The 24,145-nt window shown below is 37.9% G+C and overlaps 1 protein-coding gene across 1 annotated transcript in view; it reads left to right on the forward strand.

The window, feature by feature from the left end:
* Positions 1–23,614, forward strand: part of MUSK (muscle associated receptor tyrosine kinase) — a 73,484-nt gene extending 49,870 nt beyond the window's left edge. Inside the window, 7 exon segments of the mRNA XM_080667805.1 lie at positions 9,383–9,646; positions 11,016–11,191; positions 11,835–11,858; positions 18,550–18,748; positions 19,262–19,453; positions 20,572–20,720; positions 21,841–23,614. Coding sequence (XP_080523931.1) covers positions 9,383–9,646; positions 11,016–11,191; positions 11,835–11,858; positions 18,550–18,748; positions 19,262–19,453; positions 20,572–20,720; positions 21,841–22,523 — 1,687 coding nt within the window. The 3' untranslated portion in view covers positions 22,524–23,614.
* The last annotated feature ends 531 nt before the right edge of the window (positions 23,615–24,145 follow it).

Consider the following 24,145-nt stretch of genomic DNA (forward strand, 5'->3'; position numbering starts at 1 on the left):
TCTTATTAGTCATCAAAAGGAGTCAGAAAAACTTTTGGAACCTCTCCCTATGAACCAGGAAGTTGCATTTCCCCTCCAGTCACAACTCCAAAAGGTTCAAATCACAGGATAGTTGGCAAGATGCCTTCTCTTTGTCATCAGAATCCTCGGCCCTGTGGCAGAGACCCAAACTCATTTTACTAGGCCAGCATTATTCTGATATCAAAGCCAGATAAGGACACTACAAGGAAAGAAAACTTCAGACCACTACCCCCGATAAATACAGATGCAAAATTTCTAAACAAAACATCAGTAAACTGAATAGCACATTAAAAGGAGCATGCACCATGATCAAGTGAGTTTTATCCCAGGGATGCAAATCAATAAATGTGATATGCCACATTAATAGAATGAGAGATAAAAATTATATGATTACCTCAATAGATGCAGAAAATGCATTCAACGAAATACAGTATGTTCTCATGATAAAAATTCTCAACAAATTGGGGATAGAAGGATCATACCTCAACACAATATGGGCCATATATGACAAACCGAAACCAACATTATACTCAACAATGAAAGATTGAAAGCTTTTCCTCTAAGATCATGATGAAAAAGACAATATAGGTGGCAACCTCACTGACACTGTTTTCTTCAACAATTTTTAAAAATATGATACCAAAAGCACAAGCAACAAAAGCAAAATAAATAAGTGGCACTATTTTATTTAATTTTTTAAAATATATTTTATTGCTTTTTTACAGAGAGGAAGGGAGAGGGATAGAGAGTTAGAAACATCGATGAGAGGGAAACATCGATCAGCTGCCTCCTGCACACCTCCTACTGGGGATGTGCCCGCAACCAAGGTACATGCCCTTGACAGGAATCGAACCTGGAACCTTTCAGTCTGCAAGCCGATGCTCTATCCACTGAGCCAAACCGGTTAGGGCAAGTGGCACTATTTTAAACTAAAAAGCTTTTGCACAGCAAAAGAAACCATCAACAAAATGGAAAGGCAACATATGGAATGGGAGAAAATACTTGCAAATCATGTATCTGGTAAGGAGTTAATACCCAAAATATGTTTTAAAAAACCCTCATTCAACTTTAAAAAGGTGAAAATACAAACAACATGATTTAAAAATGGACAGAGGATCTGAATAGACATATTTACCAAAGAGACAATGAAATATAACCTCATACCCATTAGAATGCTATCCTCAAAAAGATAAGCATTAAAAAGTGTTGGCAAGGATGTGGAAAAAAGGGGGACTTCTTGAGCACTGTTGGTAGAATGCAAGTTGATTCACCACCATGAAAAATGAAGAAATTAAAAATAAACTGCTATATAACCCACCAATCCCACTTCTGTATTTAAGGAAACAAAAGAAAATGAAAACAGGATATTGAAGAGATACTTGCACTCTCATATTCTTTGCAACATTATTCACAATAGCCAAGATATGAAAACAACCTAAGTGTCTATCAGCAAACAAATGCATAAAGAAGACGTGGTGAATATACACAATGGCTTTATAAGTTTTCTTTTTTTTCTTAAATTTTACTTTTCAATTACAGTTTGCATTCAATATTATTTTGTACTAGTTTCAGGTATACAGCAGAGTGATTAGACAGTCATACTTTACTAAGTGTTTCCCCCAATATTTTCAGTACCCACCTGGCTATCTGGTTTCATATTGATTAAAGGTGTTTTGTTTTTGTCTTTAATAAAGGGGGAAAGGAAGAAGGAGTAACAGCCAGTAGCCACAATGATTGCTACCAGCTGTTCTGCAGTTAGGCATAAGAGCTAAGCACTCTTTATAATCAGGCAGCTTGCTTATATTAGAGTCGCTGTATGTTTTAGAAGAAAGCCAAACTTTTGCCGACTTCCCCAGATAATTTTAAAAATACTACAAATATTGATGACTGTTGGAAATTTTTGGAATTTTAAAATATCTTGTTTTGAGATAAAAGAACTTGTTTATGATTACAAAGTTCTTGGACCCCTTCCCTACTCCCCATCCTCCCTCCAAAGAAAATATGACTGGAGAAATTCCAATAAGAAATGCATGGAAGCCCAGAATATGAGGGCATCCTCCAATTTTCTTAATATTCTTGAGACAACAATGCACCCTTAATTAATTATATTTTTCCTTCCTTACTTGTCCTTGAGATAGAAGCATATCTAAGCTTATTATCTCCACCCAAGTACTATGCCTGAATTCTCCTTGGCATTGGCACATATCCATGGTATTGAGTCCTCCTTTTACATCTTAAATTAAGGGCTCTTTCATATACATAACCTTGGCCTCCTCAAGTTTCAACAGGTTTCTTTGCTCAGCTGCCCTCAGAATCTGCCTTTACCTCTCTAAATTACATACCATTTCTCTGGAAGAATTTCCTAACGTATCCTTCCACCTGTTCTATCTGTACAGTGGCAGAATTGGCATGAGGTTTGGGTCATGGTGGTGCCTCATGTAGGTTGGTTTCTGAGCCTCATCATCAGACTCATTTAATAAAAAAGCCCATAAAGACAAGACTTACACACTAACGGTTACAAAAACCTCATAGTCACCAACCCTCACAAATGCCAAACAGATGATTAGAAAAACAAACCTCTGAGTTTACAAGGTTTTTCAAGATAGACTTCTCAGAGGAATTAATTTTTTAATATATTTTTATTGATTTCAGAGAGGAAGTGAGAGGGAGAGAAACATCAATGATAAGAGAGATTCATTGATCAGCTGACTCCTGCATGCCCCCTATTGGGGATTGAGCCCACATCCCCAGAATGTGCCCTGACAGGGAATCCAACCATGACCTCTTGGTTCATAGGTCGATGCTCAACCACTAAGCCACAACAACTGGGCAGGAATTCCTTTTAGAAGCCTTAAAACTCAGCAAAAGAAGAACACCCAAATGGACCTGAAACCTTAAAAAGGAGTTAGACATTGACATCAGAAGAAATTCTGTTAAGGCAAATTGGATTTAGTCAAAGCATATGTTTTACTTCTTACTTTTATGATGGGAATTGGGGCACAGAAAGACATAGATCAAGTATTTGGTAAAGAGTGTGAAGTTTTAGATTTCCTATACAAAAAGAGATGAAATCATTCAGAGATGCTGGTCAATTACACCCTTGCAAGGGTCTTCCTGCCTTGGGTAAGTCCAAGTTGGGGCCATTTCTGCCGCTAGCCCCATAACTCACTTGAAGAGAGGGGCCTTTTTCTCAGTGCCCTGAGCTTTCACGCTGTGGGCATGAGTTATGGGTCCCTGTGTGAAATGAAAATGCAGGGTCTCTTGTTAATAAATGAAGTATTTCAAGAAGGTGACAGCAGTGCGGTAAACTAAGCATATAGTCCTTCTGAGCGGAGGACGCTGTGTGGCTGCACAGGTCACACGACTGTGAGGCTAGTGGGTCTGTGGAAATAACAGCTCTTTCATCTCTCCTTCTCTCCTCTACTCCTCCCTCCCGCCTCTTCCCACTTAACCTCCATATCTTGCTTTCTGGATGAAAAGTCCCCGGGTGGCTAATGGAGGTATATTTGGAGCTATCATACTGACTGCGCTGACGGCTCCCATGGCTGCTTTGACTTGAATTCAGATCCTGGAGACACTCAATATTTTCTTAATCTTCTCCAAATCTGCCTGTTAATGTGGTATCTGGCCTCCTAGCAGAAGCAGAGAACTTTCCAGAAATTTAAGAGATTAGAGTTATCAAAACACTATCTCTTGCAACCATAAAATGAAAATGCACTAATTTTTGCTTCTTTTCCCCTTCAACTTGATTTCCTGTGGGAACTTCCTTTCCTGTTATAAGAATGGAGGTAAGACATTGTTATTATATCAATGTTTTGTTTTGTTGAGTTTTTTGTTTGACATGCCATCTATCGTCTATTTGCTGAGCACTGTAATCTTTCAGAAACTAATTTCAAATCCTTTTAATACTCTTACAAGGTGATGATGAAAATGGAGATGGGTAACATCTATTGAATAACATATATGGTGTATCAGGCACTTTTTTGGCTTTATATGCATTATTTAAAGTTATCCTCAGGAAATCCCTATGACATAGGTACTATTATTATCCCTATTGTACGGAAAAGAAACTAAGGGAATTTCTTTGAACTGGAGACTTCCAGTGACTTACAGAGCTAGTAAATTATAGGCTTGGAAAGAGAACCCAGAACTGATTCCCAAACTCTCCTTCATTGCTTTATCCTATAGATAAGAAAGTATCACCTTGTCCTATAATATTTGGCAACTAAGTGTTTTATTTGCAGTAAAATTGGCTTTTATAAAAACTCTAAATTTACAAATGATGAAACTGATATTAAGAATAATAATAGTAATAGTGATAATAGCAGCTAAGTTTTGTGGTCAACACCTTTCTCATGTCAACATTTCAGCAATTTTATGGGGCAAGCACTATTATCATCACTATATTTTTATATGCGGAACCTGTTGCACCAAGAATTGCCAGGACCGCATAGCAAACTACAAAGCCTCAATCTGATCTCTGGTGGATAGATGCAAGAACTTAGATTGGTAATGACTATACTAACCCAGTTAGCACAGTAACTGAGCAGGATCTAAACCACCAACCTCTCTTCCTAATTTAATGGAATGAAAGAACACATTGCATGCGAAAATTTGGTTAGTTCTTTATCCTGTCCCAATTCTTATAGATTTGACCTACTCATTTATCACAGTTCTAAGAGCCAGAGTTCTGATCCTTAAGAATTCTACAGTGAAGCTGAATAAGCTACTGAGGGGACATACAACATAAACATGGTACAAGTTAAATTAAAATGCAAGGCCACCAACAGACCCTTTATTGGTAGCACACCTGTTCTCTCTGTGCATTTTTAAACCGCTCACTCTGTTCCTGGCACTATATACAGGAAAGTAATGAATCAAAACAATTCAACATATTAATGGAAGCACATACAAATTCCAAGGTCTCAAGAACAGAAGTAGATCATTCACGTGCACATAAGTGCAAATGAAAAGTTTTACATTCATTAGTAGTCAAATACCTAGTAATGCTCATTAAATAAAATTCCATACCATTTTTCACTTGTGATAACACAAGCACTCTCAAACTGTTGGTAGGAAGAAAATTGCAATAACCTTTCTAGAGAGCATTTGGCAATTTTTATTAAGAAACTAAAATGGTTGTATCCATTCATTGGATAAATGCACTTTTAATAGTTTATGTTAGGGAAATAATAAGTGTATGAACAATAAAATCCAAAACAACCTTTCCTTTTATTTACTGGTGAAATGTATGAGCAATTTCAATATCTACCAATAAGATAAATTGATGTGATAGAATAACATAATGGCATAGGCAAATGTTTATATCATGCTAAGTAAAAATGCATGATATAAAAACATGTATAAAATAATTCTAATTGTAATTATGTACACCATGTATACTATTTGTAGTATATATAAAACTCTATATATTACTCTTATGTATATACAGATTATAACTGATATATGTACAAATATTTAAAGTGTGTATATTTGACTAATATAATAAATTTTCAAAGTTTAATTTAAATTTTGTCTTTACATCACTCTCTGTTCTACACAATAAATAGATAGTAATTTTAGAAGAAACACAAGAGGTGTTTTTCAGGAGAGGCCATGTGCTTCTATTTGAGGACAATGGGTCTGGCATTTCAGAAAAATGACATTTGATCTATGTCTTAGAGCAGAGGTTGGCAAACTTCTGCAAAGGACTGGATATTAAATATATTTGGCTTTGTGGGGCCTACAGTCTCTGTTGTCACTGCTCAATTCTGCTGTTTCAGGGTAAAAACAGTATGACCATTCATAAATGATTGAACGTAGCTCTGCTCCAATCAAACCTAACTTACGGAACTGGCATTGGAGTTTCATATAATTTTTACTTCTTTTGGTGTGTTTTTTTCAACCATTTAAAAATATAAACACCACTCTTAGGTCACAGGAAGTAAAAAAATGGGCAGCAGGCTGAATGTGACCTATGGATTCTATTTGTTGACTGCCTTAGAGAATGAATCATGTACAAAGGCATGAAAGAATAAAAAATTCCAGTTTGTTTTGGAGATTGGAATTGGCATAGAACCCTGTTGGGTAAGTGCAACAGGAGACCAGACAGTTGGGATATAGGGAAAGGAGATTTTTTCCACATCAAAGGAGGTACATGTGGGCCACCCCGAAGGAGGCCAGTAGAAGTGTAAATTTTTCACTGGAGTAGTGGGGTTGCCTTATCTCAAACCACAGCTAGTCCTCTGCATAGACAAGGCATTGTGTTCAAAGGGAATGTAGGTCTTCCTCATAGAAATTCTACAATCACTTTTAAAAATGTAACATACTTTTTAAAGCAGAGAAATAAAGTAAATGGTGTAATGAGACTCCTTTAAGTACTCCATTTGACCAAGGAAAATTGTGTGTAATAAAAGAAGTTAAAAGGGGGACTTGGGATCATCCAAAGAGAGAAACTTTACAGAAAGGAAGATGAGCCAGGTTTAGTTTGTCAGGAGAGAGAGAGGGACTGGCTCCATGAGCAATATTAACTAGCATTTTTGGAGACAGTCCGGCAGATCATTCCAAAATAACTAACATTCTGCGAACAGATCCCTGTGACCTCTGCCCCACTGTTCAAATGAACAACAGGACCAGCTGCTTCTGGTGTTGCTCCAAGGGCCTTCCCAAGAACCGCTTGTGGGCAGGGAGGGGTCTCCTCACTTGCAAAAGACAACAGGAGACAACAATGGAATTATTTGCATTTATTTTGTCCCCTAAAGTGTTGCTGTGAGCTCCTTTCAAATTTTGTTTAAGTGATAGGGTTAGGAGGTTGAGGAACAAAATGGCCCAATTTGCCTTTGTGTTTTGCCTCTAAACTTTAATAACTACATAAAATTTGAGGTTTATAAAGTCTGTAAAAGAAGAGAGAAAAAAGAAAAGGAAGTTGTTTCAACTCTGAAACTATGGGCAGTCTCTGACTCTCTCCACTTATAATATATATGTATATATATCATATGTATAAAATGTGTATATTTGGTCCTGTATATTATTTCTTACATTGTAGAGCTAATCCTAGTAAGTCTTTAAAGCTTCCAGAAATATTAGAGACAAAGAAAATTAATATGAACCATATACTTTGTATTTTATGGTTTTCTCCAGCTTGCAAAGGGTTTGCACAGGCTAGTTAACTTCAAGCTGATAGAAAAGCCAAAACTGCAACCAAAGTTTCATTTCTATTAAAAACATATCCTGTTTTATCTTTTGATTTTTATTTGTTTTTTGGGGTTTTTTTTGCATTATGTAGCTAATATTCAAAAAGAAATGAAGACTCAATACTATCAAGTCAACTGAAGTTGTTAAAAAAATGTAGGGCTTTTTAGGAGACACAGCAGAAATTCAGAGTGAGAGACTGTTTAGTAACTGACTTAATAATACTTATCCCTGAGGGTATTTTCACTTATTTTTCTTTTCTTTCTTTCTTTTTTTTTTTTAGTTTCCAATGTTTTCTAAAAAATGTTTTTGTTTGTGTGATTAAAGAAAAAATTATTGAGTGCTTTTAATTTTAAAAAATACAGAAAAATAAAGAACCGTTATTCAATAGTTAACATGTAACAGCAAAGCCTGCATGAACCTTTCTCAGCTCAGAGACAGTGGAGGAAATATTGAACTTTTACATGACAATTTTTTCCTGTTAAGTGAAGAATCACACCTTCACGTATCCATCCTCCCTTTTACCAAGATATTATATTAATATGTGAGACCATTCTGTAAACCAATTTGAGCAACTTCTGGTTATTAGGTATTATTATTCAGTTTCTTAAAGCACCACATTGTGCTTCTCTTGAACTTTCTTAGTGTTATCTTAGACCTAGTTCCTTCCCTAAGAAGTGGTGTCATCGCTATTTCTCTGGGTGTCTTCCCAACCTTACCTGGCCCAAGTTTTCATGGGAGTTTTGTGTTTTCTTATTCAAGGCCTTTTTTCTAAAAACCTGTAACACGCTAGAAGTAACACAGTCAAATTCAGGTAGACTAATTAGGAAAAGGCAAGTGTGGATTAGAGGAAAATTTTATATTACAAAACATTATAAGTATATTGTTTCTTGGAAGTTCATTGTTTTACCTGATTGAGTTGTATCTCATTTAATAGATTTGCTTTAAAAAAGCCAATGGTTGGTTTCTAATTAAAGCATCAATTTTTCAAATGGATTTTCTTAACACTTTAAAAATTTGGCACAAATTCTAATTTGCTTAATTTTCTGGTCTTAGAATCCTTTATATAAAGACTAGTGGCCTGGTGCACAAAATTCATGCACGGGGGTGGGGGAGGGAGTGTCCTTCAGCCCGGCCTGGGACCCCTCGGAGGATGGAGACCCCTCCAATCTGGGACCCCTCGGAGTGTCCCTCAGCCTGGCCTGGGACCTCTCCAATCTGGGACCCCTATGGGATCGAGCCTAAACCGGCAGTCAGACATCCCTCTCACAATCCAGGACTACTGGCTCCTAACCACTCACCTGCCTGCCAGCCCGATCGCCCCCAACTGCACTCCCCTGCCGGCCTGATCACCCCCAACTGTCCTCCCCTGCCGACCCGGTCACCCTCAACTACCCTCTCCTGCTGGCCTGGTCGCCCCCAACTGCCCTCCCTCCCCCGCAGGCCCAGTTGCCCCCAACTGCCCTCCCCTGATGGCCTGGTCACCCCTAACTGCTCTCCCCTCCTGGCCTGATTGCCCACAATTGTCCTCCCCTGCCGGCCATCTTGTGGCGGCTATCTTGTGACCACATGGGGGTGGCCATCTTGTGTGAGGGTGTGATGGTCAATTTGCATATTAACTCTTTATTATATAGGCTATGTAGATGGAATGCTGGGAAGATGGGTGAGTGAGAGAATCTAAGTATGGACAGTGTCTCAAAGATATATGTATGCTACAAAATCCAAGTATTTAACTATCCTAACACATAGATAAACTGTAAAGCTTTGGATCAGAGTATTTACTATGCTAGATTATTTTTTAATCATCATGATGAATATGTTTTTTATGTATTTGTTTACCTATGTCAGCTTATTTGTAAGAAGAATCTCAGACTGCTTAACTAAGAGCATTCAAATTCTATGTATAAAGATACCCATAGTTTCCAAAGCTTCCCACGTCCATTATCACATCTGATCCTCATTACAGCCCGCTGGAGTAAGCCAGAGGTGATATAATTGCAGGTGGAAATGTGAAGACAGTATTCACATGGAGCACTTCAACCAATTTGCTAGTGCAATTTTCTCCTATTTCTGTAATGTAGATGTGGAAACTGAAGGAAAAAAAAAAAAAAGCAGACTGAATGCTAAGAAATAGCATGTGATTGGGAACACTGTTCACTGCTTCTTTCAGTAAACCACAGAAAGATAACAAAGGCTACTGCGCCCAGTACAGAGGGGAGGTGTGTAACGCTGTCCTGGCAAATGGTGCTTTTGTTTTCTTCAACAACTCCTACGCGGACCCTGAGGAGGCCCAAGAACTACTCGTGCACACCGCCTGGAGTGAACTGAAAGCAGTGAGCCCGTTCTGCCGGCCAGCAGCGGAGGCTTTGCTGTGTAACCACATTTTCCACGAATGCAACCCTGGGGTGGTACCTACTCCTATACCCATTTGCAGGTAAAATTAAAAGTAAATAAATGGGTGAATGTATTTGGCTGTCTCCAAACAGGAAGAGTTTTCAAAAGTGGAAGTTGTCTTGTGCATTAGTAAAGGCAAAAACTGGCTTCTGTCCAAAATAGAAGGCAATTAATTGGACAAAACTCCTACCATGTAAATCACTGATGATACCTTATAATACAAGGGTTCTGAGCTTCTAGAAAACGTCGTAAAGGTATAATATTCTGTTGCCCTTGTTATTGTTCACATTATCATATTCTTAAATATCCTGCTTTCTATGAAATAAAAAAAATACTAAACTAATATGGATCTTATTAGTAAGCCAAGAGAGAGAAAGGAAAATAAAACTACATTTCAAGTGTTTCAGCATTATTTGCTAATAAATATGAGATCAAGATGAGCATTTCAGAATATTACTTTATATTATGTGTAAATATATATATATTTTTTTAAATATATTTTTAATGATTTTAAAGAGGAAGGGAGAGAAAGATAGAAACTTCAATGATGAGAGAGGAGGATCATTGATAGGCTGCCTCCTGCATGCCCCACACTGGGGATCGAGCCCACAACCCAGGCATGTGCCCTGACTGAAAATTGAACCTTGACCTCCTGTTTCATAGATTGATGCTCAACCACTGAGCCACACTGGTCAGCTGTATATATTTTAAAATACATTCCACCCACTATTTTAATTTAAGTACTGACACTCTTGTCTCATGGGGGGTTGAGGGCGGGGAGAAGCAGGGAAGCACACAGCACTGGGACAGGCCTCAGCTTCTCCAGAGTGGGGGCTGGGTAAAGACTCCCATGCCCTCCTGTAGCCTGCCAGGAAAGTTGTGTGGTTCTGTTTTGAAAGACAAGCATGTAGAGATGAGGACTGTGTTTCTCAGGCCCTGCCCATTAGCCCCAAGATTAGAGGAAAATCTCCCAGGATGGAAGTTGACTAATAATGATCCATGACTTTTAGTATGTGTGTTTTTGAAACTCTGTGTACCTTGTTTCGGCACCTTTGTAGTTATTATACTATAAAGTTGAGAGGAGACAGATTACAGATTCCTAATCTAATACCTTTTGAAATTGAAAGTCTGTATTTTTTTCCCAGAAAAACGTACTTCTCATGTCATCTTACTTTTAAAAGTAGCATTAATTATGTCTTACAAACAAAACGAGACACCATTTCATCTGACAGGATAATATATTCCATAAAGCCTCACATTATTTACAATAAAACAGTCCTTTCAAAAACCCTCTTGTGAGAACAATGTGCTAGGATGATGTTTTGAAAATAAAGAATTTAGGCACTGCCACAAATTTGGCGCTAACATGCCATGACTCATCAAGTGTTGCTCTTCATCAACTGTTTTAGAGAATACTGCCTGGCGGTGAAGGAGCTCTTCTGTGCAAAAGAATGGCTGGCGCTGGAAGAGAAGACCCACAGGGGACTCTACAGACCTGGGCTGTATCTGCTCTCAGTGCTCGACTGCAGCAAGCTCCCCAGCATGCACTGGGACCCGCGGGCCTGCACCAGACTGCCATATTTAGGTAACAGAGTCCTCACAAGACTTTGGAAGTTAAGAGACAGTTACTGGTTTTGAAGAAACTAAGGTGTGCACTTCAATCTCCTAATATTTCTAGACATTTCAAAAAATTTTTTTGAGTTCTGCCTCCTGTGGATACCTAATAACAGAATCCTAATTGCAAAGGCTAGTATAAGGATTTACTTCATTTGTTCTCAGAGAAATTAAAGAGCACTTCTAACTGCTGCTTGAGAGCTTACCTTATTTCAGAAGGGGATCTTAGGAGAGCTTGTAATATTTTCTGGAATGTGCAGAGAAATGGCTAAGAAACTTCTCAGACTTTCTAGAGGAATGGGATAAAGGAATAAAGTCCTCTTTCTTAGCCAGTGAAGCAGATTTTTAAGCATGCAAAAATAAGCCACATGTTTGAAAATGCTGACCTCCCAAAACAAAGCTGGATCCCTGCATGCTGCTTTAATGAACTTTGTAAGGAACTCTAACAGCTGGCTTAATTTTCAAGACGCAATCTTTTCACTTTTAACACAAAGAATGTTTTCTAGTTGCATATCAAAGAGCTGAAAGAGAACTTGCTGTTCTTAGCACTCTCACAGACTATATGAGATATCTGGATGCTCACTTAAAACAGATTTTTATCCTTTCCCCCTCAGATTTTAAAAAAGAAAACCTAACAAGTAAGTAATTTTGTTGTGCCCTTGAAACCTTCTGTGTATGTAAGTGGAGTTGTGCATGTGTATTTACACTCATACTTCATAATGTCCAGAACAGAATCTACAGATCCTCTCCAAGGTAGTCACCCAGGGAAAACATGAAAAAAAATTATTGGTCTCAGCTTGTAGCTTCTAATTGGGCCATGGAGAGCAGCATATTTAGTGAATGATACAAATGATATCTCCTACCTCAAGACTATTAGTTTGTTTGATCCCTTACATGGCTATAAAATACACCAAATTGAAAACATCACTTTTGACTTAGCATTCATGATTTTTGTATCAGCTAATTACCTAGAGTGAAAACAAATATCTTTTTCTTCATTGAGCCAATTCACGACCTTTACTTGTGACAACAGATCCCTCTTTCGGAAGATAGGTATTTTTTTTTAAGACAGCTAATTTCCAATAAAAAGTTTACAGGGACAAATCAAATTATTTTAAAATGGTTGTCTCAAAATTCCTGGGAAAGAATTCAAAAAGTTTGCTTGAAAAGGGATGCCCTAGAAACTAACTTATATCAGAGTGCTTTAACCTACAAAAATGCAGAAATCTTCAGAATGATACTAGAAAAGTTTTTCATGTCAGTCAGCTTCCTCTGATTTGAGTGTTCTGAGACTTAAATCATATTTAGTTCCTGTGATACATATTCCAAACCTAATCACATCTGCACTGGGCTAAGTGCCAGCACTTGATTTTATTGACTTACTTAAGGGACTAAGACTTAAAGTATTAAAAAAAAAAAAAAAGAATGATACTAGCTGCAACCCAATGCCTCAGAGTTTTTAAACAAGAGCAGTTAGGGAAAACCAAAAACAAAAAATCTATTCTGAAAGCCTGTCAAATTGTTATTTCCAAATTGAAGGAATGAAAAAGAAATGTTTCTAGTCTTTGTCCTAAGCAGTCAAAGTTTACTTTGATTGGCCTTTTAATTGTTGACTGAGGTCTATGTTATCCTTCAACTGTTTACTCATTCATCCATTCAAGCAGTTCAATGACGGTTTATTGTGTGGAAGGGGCTGACCTTTAATCCTAGATTAAATAGGAATAACACACACAAAAAGCACCCATATTTCTGCCTTTTAAGCTATTTATAAAAATATAGGTATGAATTACCTACAAAAATTCATTTTCTATTATTAAAAAACCAATTTTACAAATGAACAAGACAAAAAAAACACACCACACACACAAATGAACAACAGTGGTGGTTACTGGAAGAAAAGGGGGTTGGGGTGAGGTCATAAAGGGTAAAGGGGGTCCAATATATGGTGACGGAGAGATTTGCCTTTGGGTGGTAAAAACGCAATGCAATATACAGGTGATTTATTATAGAATTTTACATTTGAAACCTATATCTAGCCTTATCTACAGACACTCACCAACTCAACAATAAAACTTTTATTAGTAGATGTACTTTTAGAAAGGTACCACAACTGTTTGGTTTGGGCCCTGATACACGTTATTCTTTTTTTAGAGAATACTATCTCTCCATCGCCATACACACACATACACCTTCAACTGGTATTGCCTGTTCACCCTTTATATTTAACTTTGTTACTTACCTAGAAAATGTATCCTGTATGCCTAGACCAGGAATGGGCTGCCCCTGGATGTTCACAAGCATCCTGTTCTTAACATTCTTATAACACTTTTTACACTTTATTATAATTAACTGTTTACTACTTTTTCCAAGTTAAATACTTTTAAAATATATTTTTATTGATTTCAGAGAAGGGAGAGATAGAAACATCAATAATAAGAGAATCATTGATCGGATGCCTCCAGCATGCCCCCTACTGGGGATCGAGCCTGCAACATGGGCATGTGCCCTTGACCGGAATAGAACCTGGGACCCTTAGTCCAGTGGTTGCCAACCCTTTGAACCACGGACTGGTGACCGCTGCTAGTCCACAGGCCGACGCTCTATCCACTGAGCCAAACCAGCTAGGGCCAAATAAAATTAATACTAGGGCCAAGATGTGTCATGTTCACTACAGTATTCTTTTTTTTTTTTTTTCCCTTTGAAGAACTTTTATTTTTTTTTATTTTTTTTTAAATAAATCTTTATTCAGATTATTACAATTATTTCTCCTTTTTCCCCCCATAGCTCCCCTCCACCCCTTTCCCACCCCACCTTCTGCCCTTACCTCCCCCCCACTGTCCTCATCCAAAGGTGTATGATTTTTGTCCATTCTCTTCATGAACCCCCCATACCCCTTTCCCCCTGAGAATTATCAGTCCACTCCCTTTCTATGCCCCTGATTCTATTATATTCACCAGATTATTCTGCTCCTCAGGTTTTGAATTCACTTGATTTTTAGGTTCGCTTGTTGATAGATATGTATTTGTTGTTCATAATTTTTCTCTTTACTTTTTTCTTCTTCCTCTTCTTTAAGAATACCTTTCAACATTTCATATAATACTGGTTTGGTGGTGATGAACTCCTTCAGCTTTTTCTTATCTGTGAAGCTCTTTATCTGCCCTTCAATTCTGAATGATAGCTTTGCTGGGTAGAGTAATCTTGGTTGTAGGTTCTTGCTATTCATCACATTGAAAATTTCTTGCCACTCCCGTCTGGCCTGCATAGTTTCTTTTGAGAAGTCAGCTGACAGTCGTATGGGTGCTCCCTTGTAGGTAATTAACTGTTTTTCTCTTGCTGCTTTTAATATTCTCTCTTTGTCTTTTGCTCTTGGCATTTTAATTATGATGTGTCTTGGTGTGGTCCTCTTTGGATTCCTTTTGTTTGGGGTTCTGTGGGCTTCCTGGACTTGTAAGTCTATGTCTTTCACCAGGTGGGGGAAGTTTTCGGTCATTATTTCTTCAAATAGGTTTTCAGTATCTTGCTCTCTCTCTTCTTCTGGCACCCCCATAATTCTGATGTTGGTACGCTTGAAGTTGTCCCAGAGTCTTCTTACATTATCTTCAACTTTTTGGATTTTTTTTTTTGCTTTTTGCTTTTTCGGTTGAGTGTTTTTTGCTTCTTTGTATTTCACTTCTTTGACTTGATTCTTGTGTTCCTCTATTCTGTTTCTGGGTCTCTGTATAATATTTTTTATTTCAGTCAGTGTATGTTTAATTTCTAGTTGGTCCTTTTTCATATCTTCGAGGGTCTCGTTATATTTATCGGCCTTTTCTAGGATATTCTTAAAAAGTCTTATAACGGTGGTTTTGAATTCTATATCCAGTCGTTTGTTTTCCTCCATTTCTTTCGTTTGTGATCTGATTCTTTGACCCCGCATTTTTACTGATTCCCTGAGTTGGTAAGGTAGATATTTGTGCTAGGTTTCCAATATGGCCCAGTGGGTCTGCTTCCCCAGTTAACCTGAGGTGGACACTCTTGGTGCACCCCTTTGTGGACTGTGTGTACAGCCTTGTTGTAATTAAGTCTTTATTGTTGTTGGTATCACTGGTAAGAATTGACCTCCGGGTCAGTTGGCTGTAAGGATCAGCTGTGTCTATGCTGGGAGAAGCCCGGTGCTGGAGACAGCCCTATAGGATTAGACTTGCCAAACTGCAATAGCCTCTGTGCTCAGCTTGGATGGGGTGGAGCCTCAGTCTTGGCTTCCTGTCAGCCCCGCCCCTGCGCACACGTGCGCTTTCAGTCCTCCGCCTTCCCCAGCTCGAGTCTCCGCCTGAGAGTCCAGACTCCCCCCACAAGAGCGTGGGTCCCCAGGGGCTCGCCTGGAACCGGGGTTCACTGCAGTCAGAACTGGGGCACAGTGCCGTCAGGAGCCTCTGACTCCCCTCCACTAGGGAAAGCCTATGGCAACCCCCGCAGCCTTTGTGCGCACCAGCGCGTACACGCGTGCGCACTTTCAGTCCTCCGCCTTCCCCGGCTCCCGAGTCTCCGCCTGAGAGTCCAGACTCCCCCCACAAGAGCGTGGGTCCCCAGGGGCTCGCCTGGAACTGGGGTTCAGTGCAGTCAGAACTGGGGTTCAGTGCGGTCGGAGGCTTCCTTCCCCTTTCCGCCAGAGAAAGTCAGCCAGGTTCTCAGCAGTCCTTCCTCTCTGCGCGCACAAAGCCCCTTTGCCGTACCTCCAATTCTCTGTGAGCTTTTCTCCTTCCTTCTAGTTGTAGAATTTTCACTCAGCCTGCTTTCCTGTGGTTCTGGATGGTGTCCGTTCTGTCTTTTAGTTGTAGTTTTGAAATTGTTGTGCTAGGCAGCAGTTTAGGTGTTTACCTATGCTGCCATCTTGGTTTCTCCTCCACTACAGTATTCTTATACCTAACAATCAATATTAATTTAAGGGATACATTAATGCTTGGATGAATGAGTGAATAAAATTCCCCTGATGTTCAGAGGAAAAGGATAAAGAGATAAAATCATGATGAGAAGATGCCCGGTAGTGTGGTTCTGTGGTTGCATGTCGACTCATGAAGGGGTCATAGTTCGATTCCCAGTCAGGGTACATGCCCAGGTTGTGGGCTCGATCCCCAGGAGAAGCATGCAGAAGACAGCTGATCGATGATTCTCTCTCATCATTGATGCTGCTATCCTTCTCTCACTCTCTCTTCCTCTCTCTGAAATAAAAACATTTTTTTAAAATCATGTTGAGGGAAGAAACTTTAAAAGGAAAAAAACTGGACTTCCAAACGGATTATTTCAATCCAAAGATATAGCTAATGTCACTCTAGGGAAGACCAGAGCAAATAGATCAGAAACAATAATCAAGAAAAAGCAAAACAAAACTATCCCTAAAGGAAGAAGTAATTAAATCCATAAAACTAAACTATTGTTTAAACTATGTCAATTCTTGCATTTAAAAAATAAGTCATCCTAAATTATCATGGATTATCCTCTTAATATGCCACTGAATTCTATTTTCTGATATTTTTAAGAAAAACTACCCTTATACTTACTGATGAAATTACACTACAAATTTTATGAATTACATTACATTCCCTTGCCTGTTAAATATGGTATGAACTGCTCAGTAAAATACAGATACAAAAATAGTCACTTCTCTCTGTCTTTTAATGATTGCCCCTTCTTTATTATTAGCAGCAGGTTTCACTCTCCAGTTTAGCCCCCCCCCCTTTCTTAATTAAATTCAAAATATCGTGGCAGTTAACTGGTTACATTTCCTAGTTATAGTTGTATTCAGATTTTCTAATTCTTCAAATTTAATAATTAATATCATTTTCCTTAAGATTTAAAAAATGTAATTATTTTATTTTCATTGACCTTTGAATCTATTGTCTAATTCCTTTATTATTCCTAATTTGTATGTTTGTGCCTTTCCTATGTTTTTAAAATTAAAATTCCATTCATTAGGCTACTTAATAATATTTATAAGGCCAACTATTCACCTATTCTAAATTCTATCATTTGTGGTATATGTATTCTAACTTATTAATTTCTGCTTGAACATGACTGTTACTTTATCTTCTATTTTCCTTTGTTTTCTGTAGTTTTTGTTTCCTTTCCAAAGTCTGGAAATAAATGTTTAGTTCTTTTTTTTATCTAATGGAAAGAGATAATGCTATGAGTTTATCACTTAGCACAGTTTTGGCCAAATTCCATACCCCCTATTAGGAAGTCATTTTCTAATCTGTATCTATGGCTACTTTTTACTCTCTGATGGAAAAGATACAGAATATATTTTCTTTTCTTAGATGTCCTATTGGATTTTATTTATTTAATTGCATTTTGGTCAAATAATAGATCTGCATAATTTCTGCTTTTTAATTTTATTGAGATTTTCCTTGGTGGCCTGACAAAAAGATCATGTCTGTCACTTTTCCACAAATATTTCAAAATAAGGTTTATTCTCTCTTTTTAGTTTATAAACTTCATTCTTTACTAGTAAAACTTTCCTGTTGATTATATTATTAAAATACTCTGTATCCACGTTCTTGTCTTTACTTAATCAATTAAAAGGATTTAAAATATAATTAATATGGTTGTTTTATAGATATCTAATGGACTTTGCACTCTACTGAGTGATATGCATATGGCATCTTTTGGTTTCCAGCAGTAATGCAGATTTTGCCTCGTTTTTATATTGCATAGACCTTTTTAATGTGAGTTTAACAGTGGTCAATTTTTAGATGAACTAACTTTTGCTCATTTGTGTCCCAAGTTTTCATCTTCTTCCATTAATTTTATTCTGTTTGTAAAACAACAGTATAAAAGCTCAGCTTTAGACAACCCTGACTTCAAGTATAATTTCATTAAAAGATTTTATTTAATAACAAATTCCACAATTGCTGTCAGCTCACAAACAATATGATGCATAGGAAAGAGCACTAGTCCAGGATCTGTTGTGGTTTTTTTTAATGAACAACAATTTGTTTTGCTTTTATTATTATTTTTCATATTATTGATAGTATTACAGATATCTCCCTACCCCCTTTACTCCCCTCATCCTAGCCCCTACCTATTCCCCCAGGTCTGTATTTTTTGGTCATGACCAAAAAAGTTTTTTCTCTAAGTCTCATTTTTAAAATTCTACACTCCTATAAGCTGGATTTACTTTCAACTGGACCTCACTGGATACTTACAATTAGACTTTATAGATATGTAAGCCGGGAGAATCTGATACATAAAAACTCATTCTTAAAATTAAATTTAGTTTACTGATTGCTTAAATACAAAAATTGCATCTTAAAAGTTTAAGGTTGAATGACAAGCATTCTTGTTTACTTCCAGCATTCCCATCAATGACGTCCTCAAAGCCGAGTGTGGACATTCCAAATTTGCCTTCCTCCTCCTCCTCCTTCTCTGTCTCACCTGCATACTCCATGACTGTAATCATCTCTATCATGTCCAGCTTTGCAGTATTTGCGCTTCTTACTATAACTACTCTTTATTTCTGCCGAAGGCGAAAACAATGGAAAAATAAGAAAAGGTGAGGTTCTAGTTTAATCTAACCTCATGTAGTAATGTTTTAAAACCCAGATATTTAATATTGGAATAGGGGATAGGAGATGGAATACATATTACTGCCATGCCAGTCTTTTTATGACATCCATGGCATTGCTTTAAAATTAAGCACCCCGCCATGATCTTTAAAAATATCAGTAACTTTTTGCATAGGATCACATGTCCTCAAGTTGACAGTTTCAGCACATAGAAGCTAACAATAATTTGGAAGAACATGGCTATTCCTGCTCCCATCTTCCCCCTCATCTCCATTGCCACTGCTAGACTGGACAGTAACAAAACTCCTGAGAAAATGTGACACTTGACTCTAGACCAAACAAAATACTTCATTGCTCTAAAACTGAACAATCTTTGGCTGTCTTAGTATAAATTCTTTTGTTTCCTACTACATTCCAAATCTCTTTAGAACCTAAGTCTGAGTATAAAGATCTCACCTGAGCCTGAGCTCCTTACTGATCTTACCTGTCTTAACCTGCAGAGAATCAGCAGCAGTGACCCTCACTACTCTTCCGTCTGAGCTCCTGCTAGACAGACTGCATCCTAACCCCATGTACCAGAGGATGCCACTCCTTCTCAATCCCAAATTGCTCAGCCTGGAGTATCCAAGGAATAATATTGAATATGTGAGGGATATTGGAGAAGGAGCATTTGGAAGGGTCTTTCAAGCAAGGTAAAAAAAAAAAATGTAAAAAAATCTCTTCACTGAAATATGTTCTGTCTGAAAAGTTACCAGACCAGTATGTATAATAGTTATTACCAAAGGAGTTAATTCTTCATGCCATCAACCTTACTTGTATTGAGAACTGTACTTTTAATCTAAGTAATTTCCCTCTCTACTGGAAAGAAGGGTGTGAATATATAGGGAGAATCTTCATTTGTATAGTGTTCAAATGACAAGTAATCAGCAAAGTTTAATCATCTTTCCTTTTTAGAAAATAATTTTAAATACATTTTAAATAATTTTCTTGAAATGTTCTTAGCAAATAATTCTCAAGTATACTTCTCTTCCATTTTCTATTGCCATATTCTCCACTTTGTTTAAAATTTACTTTGAACTAGTTTTTCTATTTAAGCACTCAGGGCCTGACCTGTATAGATACTAAATAGATGTTCTTAGAATAGCAAAACAGAAAATGAAAAAAAAAAATGCAAAAATGTCAGAAAACAAGAAGCTTGAGAAACAAGTATGCATTCGGCCCAATGCCAGCCCTTTGTGTGAACTGGAATAAAATATCCTCTCTGCATGATGCAGCTCCACAAAACTGCTGGGCCAGAGAATGTGGACACCAATTATCACTTTGACCTGGTGCTCTTGGGCGAGACACAACTTTACATCCACTCAAGGTGGCCTTGGGGGGGAAGTTTACATGTTTAATGAAAATCTCACACAAATACTTAGTAAAAAACAAAAATATGCAATGTAGGGGCTTTGAGGACATAAAGATGAATAAGTCATGTCCCTACCTTCCCAGAATTTAGGTTCTAGCCAGAGATTAAGTGGTTAGGATGGTAATGATAATCCCATTGGGTCTGTGGGGTTGTAAAAATTCCTATAATTTATGAATACTGCACTTTTCAAACTCAATCTATATTGAAAATAGCCCCAGTAATTTTTATCAATTGAAGTCAAGGAATTTTAAGTACAATCTACTTATTGGCATCTTCTTTGATTCTGAGGCTCTGGAAAAGGCTGTATAAATGGGGGGATGTAAATGAATATGCATAGACATGTGACTATGAATACGATTCCTGATCTTTGATTTCTTTCTAAATAAATGAACCCCTCAGGGCTCCAGGCCTACTCCCCCACGAACCATCCACTATGGTGGCAGTGAAGATGCTCAAAGAAGAGGCTTCAGCTGACATGCAAGCCGACTTTCAGCGGGAGGCGGCCCTCATGGCAGAATTTGACAATCCTAACATTGTGAAACTGTTAGGTATGAGCATATAAGTGAAGAAATTTATTGTATCAGAAAACAGAGGCTTTGCCAGTTTTTCCTCCTTCATACCTCATTTGTGCTTTTTTGCTTCATGCCTTGACCAGAGAAATGTCTCTGTTCCTTCCCATATACTAGATTCTGTATCAAGGAGTGGAACATCTCATTAATTCACCTCAGTTTTTAAAATTGGCTTTTCAATATTTCACAGAGTACAATGTTGTCATTTCTTTTATTTCTAGTAACATAGAAATATACTGTTTGCTAACGTCCCTGGAATTAAAAAGTAACTCTACAATAAATAAGCCAAGATAATAGTGTTTTTATTTCTCTTCCTTTTTGAATGGAGACTTTTAATTATTGCCTAAAATAGATCTAATATTATATTTTTATGGTGATGTAAAATTGTGCCCAAATGATCTAATAATTCCAAGTTGCCCAGTTTCCCTCTCAAATGTAGCAAGATTTTAAGATATGAAAATGTCCTCCTGATACTAATTCTAAGACTCTTTATATTAATATTTTTCCTTTCTAGCATGAATATTGTAAAACCTAAATTTCAGAATGTTTTACGGCAGCAACCTGAAAACTTCATCTAAGATCTTGGGATTTTTTTTGCTATTCTTTCCAAATTTCATGCAACACCTTCCTTACTATCCTTCTTCAGAGAAGTAGCAGAAACACAGAGGAATTACTTACATATTCAAACATCCATTCATAAACTCCTTCACCAAACACTGAGTACCTGGTCTACCAGACATGTGGTTGGTTTGCAGAATTTAAAGAAGACGTAAGCTCTACTTTTAAAATGTTGGGGAGGAAAATTTCAAATAAATGGATGCTTATGACATAGGATAGTAAGTACTGTGTTAAAGGATAATAGAAGGAAAACCTGACACTGGAAGGGTCAGGAGCTAAGGCACCCTAGGAGGAATGATAGATACCTGCATCTTATTAGGTAAATAGATATTTACACAAAGAGATGGGGTCTGTATTTGACTATGAAGCTGTCAACAAAAAGCCAGGGCCCCATATTTCTGATCTGGTCACCTGCTTTTAGTGCTCTTCCAAGTGTGTCACTTTGGAAACCCAACCTAACAAAGGATGCTATTTGTTCCAGGTGTGTGTGCTGTAGGGAAACCCATGTGCCTGCTCTTTGAATACATGGCCTATGGCGACCTCAACGAGTTCCTCCGCAGCATGTCGCCTCACACAGCGCACAGCCTCAGTCACAGTGACCTGTCCCCGAGGGCTCAGGTCTCCAGCCCTGGGCCCCCGCCCCTCTCCTGTGCTGAGCAGCTTTGCATAGCCAGGCAGGTAGCAGCTGGCATGGCTTACCTCTCAGAGCGCAAGTTTGTCCACCGGGATTTAGCCACCAGAAACTGCCTGGTGGGTGAGAACATGGTGGTGAAAATTGCCGATTTTGGCCTCTCCAGGAACATCTATTCAGCAGACTACTACAAAGCTAATGAGAACGATGCGATCCCTATCCGTTGGATGCCACCTGAGTCCATTTTCTACAACCGCTACACCACAGAGTCTGACGTGTGGGCCTATGGTGTGGTCCTGTGGGAGATCTTCTCCTATGGCCTGCAGCCCTACTATGGGATGGCCCACGAGGAGGTCATTTACTACGTGCGAGATGGCAACATCCTCTCCTGCCCTGAGAATTGCCCCCTGGAGCTGTACAATCTAATGCGTCTGTGTTGGAGCAAGCTGCCTGCCGACAGACCCAGCTTCGCCAGTATTCACCGAATTCTGGAACGCATGTGTGAGAGGGCAGAAGGAACTGTGAGTGTCTAAGGTGGAAGATGTGCAAATAAAACACTACCATTTCCTCTCAGACTCTGGGAGCCAGAGGAACACAGTGCCGAGGCCCAACAAAACCTAGGTAGAAAGAACAATAGTAGACATGAGTAGCATGTCATTTGTTTCTTGGGAAAAACAAAGACCGCACAGAACTCAGATAGGAGATCAATCTATTGAAAGTTAATGATTGGAAACACAGGCTAGGAACATGTCAGATAACCAGAGATAACTATTCTTCCTCATGGGGGAAGTCTGCATTACATATTGTACAGGAAAGAATGTCATCTGCTCTGTTCCTGAATTAGCTGGCAGCAGAGGAAGACTCTGCTGTATTACATTTTAATACGAAATGCGATACAGAGCTTCATTTTCAGTAGAGCTAATTCCTGTCCTTTCTGGGAGTGGTGTAGCTTCATGTACGATGTTTAAATAAAACACAGAAAACTAAAAAGAAGAAAAACACATTCACTGTCTCCCCACCCAAAGATGGATGTTTGGTTTTTTATTGAATTTCTTTCTTGCATTTAATGCATACTTTTTTATTTGTCTGTGATCTACAGAACTATGGTTTACTTTATCAATAGGGGGTTTGTAAGGAATAAAATGAGCAGTCGGCAAGTCTTCATTCTTACTGTGATTTTTAGTTCCTTTTTCTGTCTTTGTGCTTCTCCTCCTTCAGATGTTTTTCCTTTGTATGCACTTGTCATGAATTTAATCCACTTATTTTGTTCCTACATTTTTCTGAAAAAAATGTTTTTTGAGTTTTATAAATTTATCTTTTTCTTTGAAATTTTTATTGGTATCTTTTCCTTTGCTTTCATCTTTATTTCTTCCTCTTTCTAGGACTTTCTGTCCTTTTTCAGTTATTTAGCTTTTTTTCCCCCTTTTATTTCTTATATAAAGATAAGCACTCTGGCCGAAATAACTTTCTAAATAACATTGTGGACTGACATTATATACCTTTTGCAAAATATTACCATTTGACTTTGTGTTTACTTTTGAAGCCACATATTTCAAATCTGTCATTCATTAATTTTATTGCCACAGTCTATTAAAGCTCTTAAACCATAGTTTATAATATGGGATTTCACAAAATGGTCTTATGGCTTTGAGTTATTTTAGACCTGATGTTTTTGTGCCTTTTGACATTTTTTCCTTTTAGAAACCAACTTAATAGGCAGTAGAATTAATATAGTGCTGCTTACCAACTTTCTGCATGATAACCTATCTTTTTACATTTTATGATTCTTTTAAAAATACTCTGGGACTCAGATTCCTGTGGCGCTAGATTTTTCAGTGGAGCTCCACACAATACGTCTTTATTTAAGACCAACATGAATGATCTGAGCATGAACCTATATTCTCCTAAGAAGCAAATAAACAGGGAAGAGGAAATAGCAGTCTACACTATACCTGCTTACTTTAATTTAAACTAATTGGTAGTTAGGCAATGGAGAAATGGTCTGAATTCTTGAAAGCAGATTTTCCACGTCTGCCGGAAGGCTCCACCTGCAATCTCCAAATCCACCTTCATGCAACAACTTGTCATCTTTGCTGGAAAACTTCCCATTTCTTATTCACAGTCACTGCAGGCAACAAAGACAAACAGATAGAAA

Source organism: Plecotus auritus (assembly GCF_963455305.1).
Source record: "Plecotus auritus genome assembly, chromosome: 5".
NCBI lineage: Eukaryota > Metazoa > Chordata > Mammalia > Chiroptera > Vespertilionidae > Plecotus > Plecotus auritus.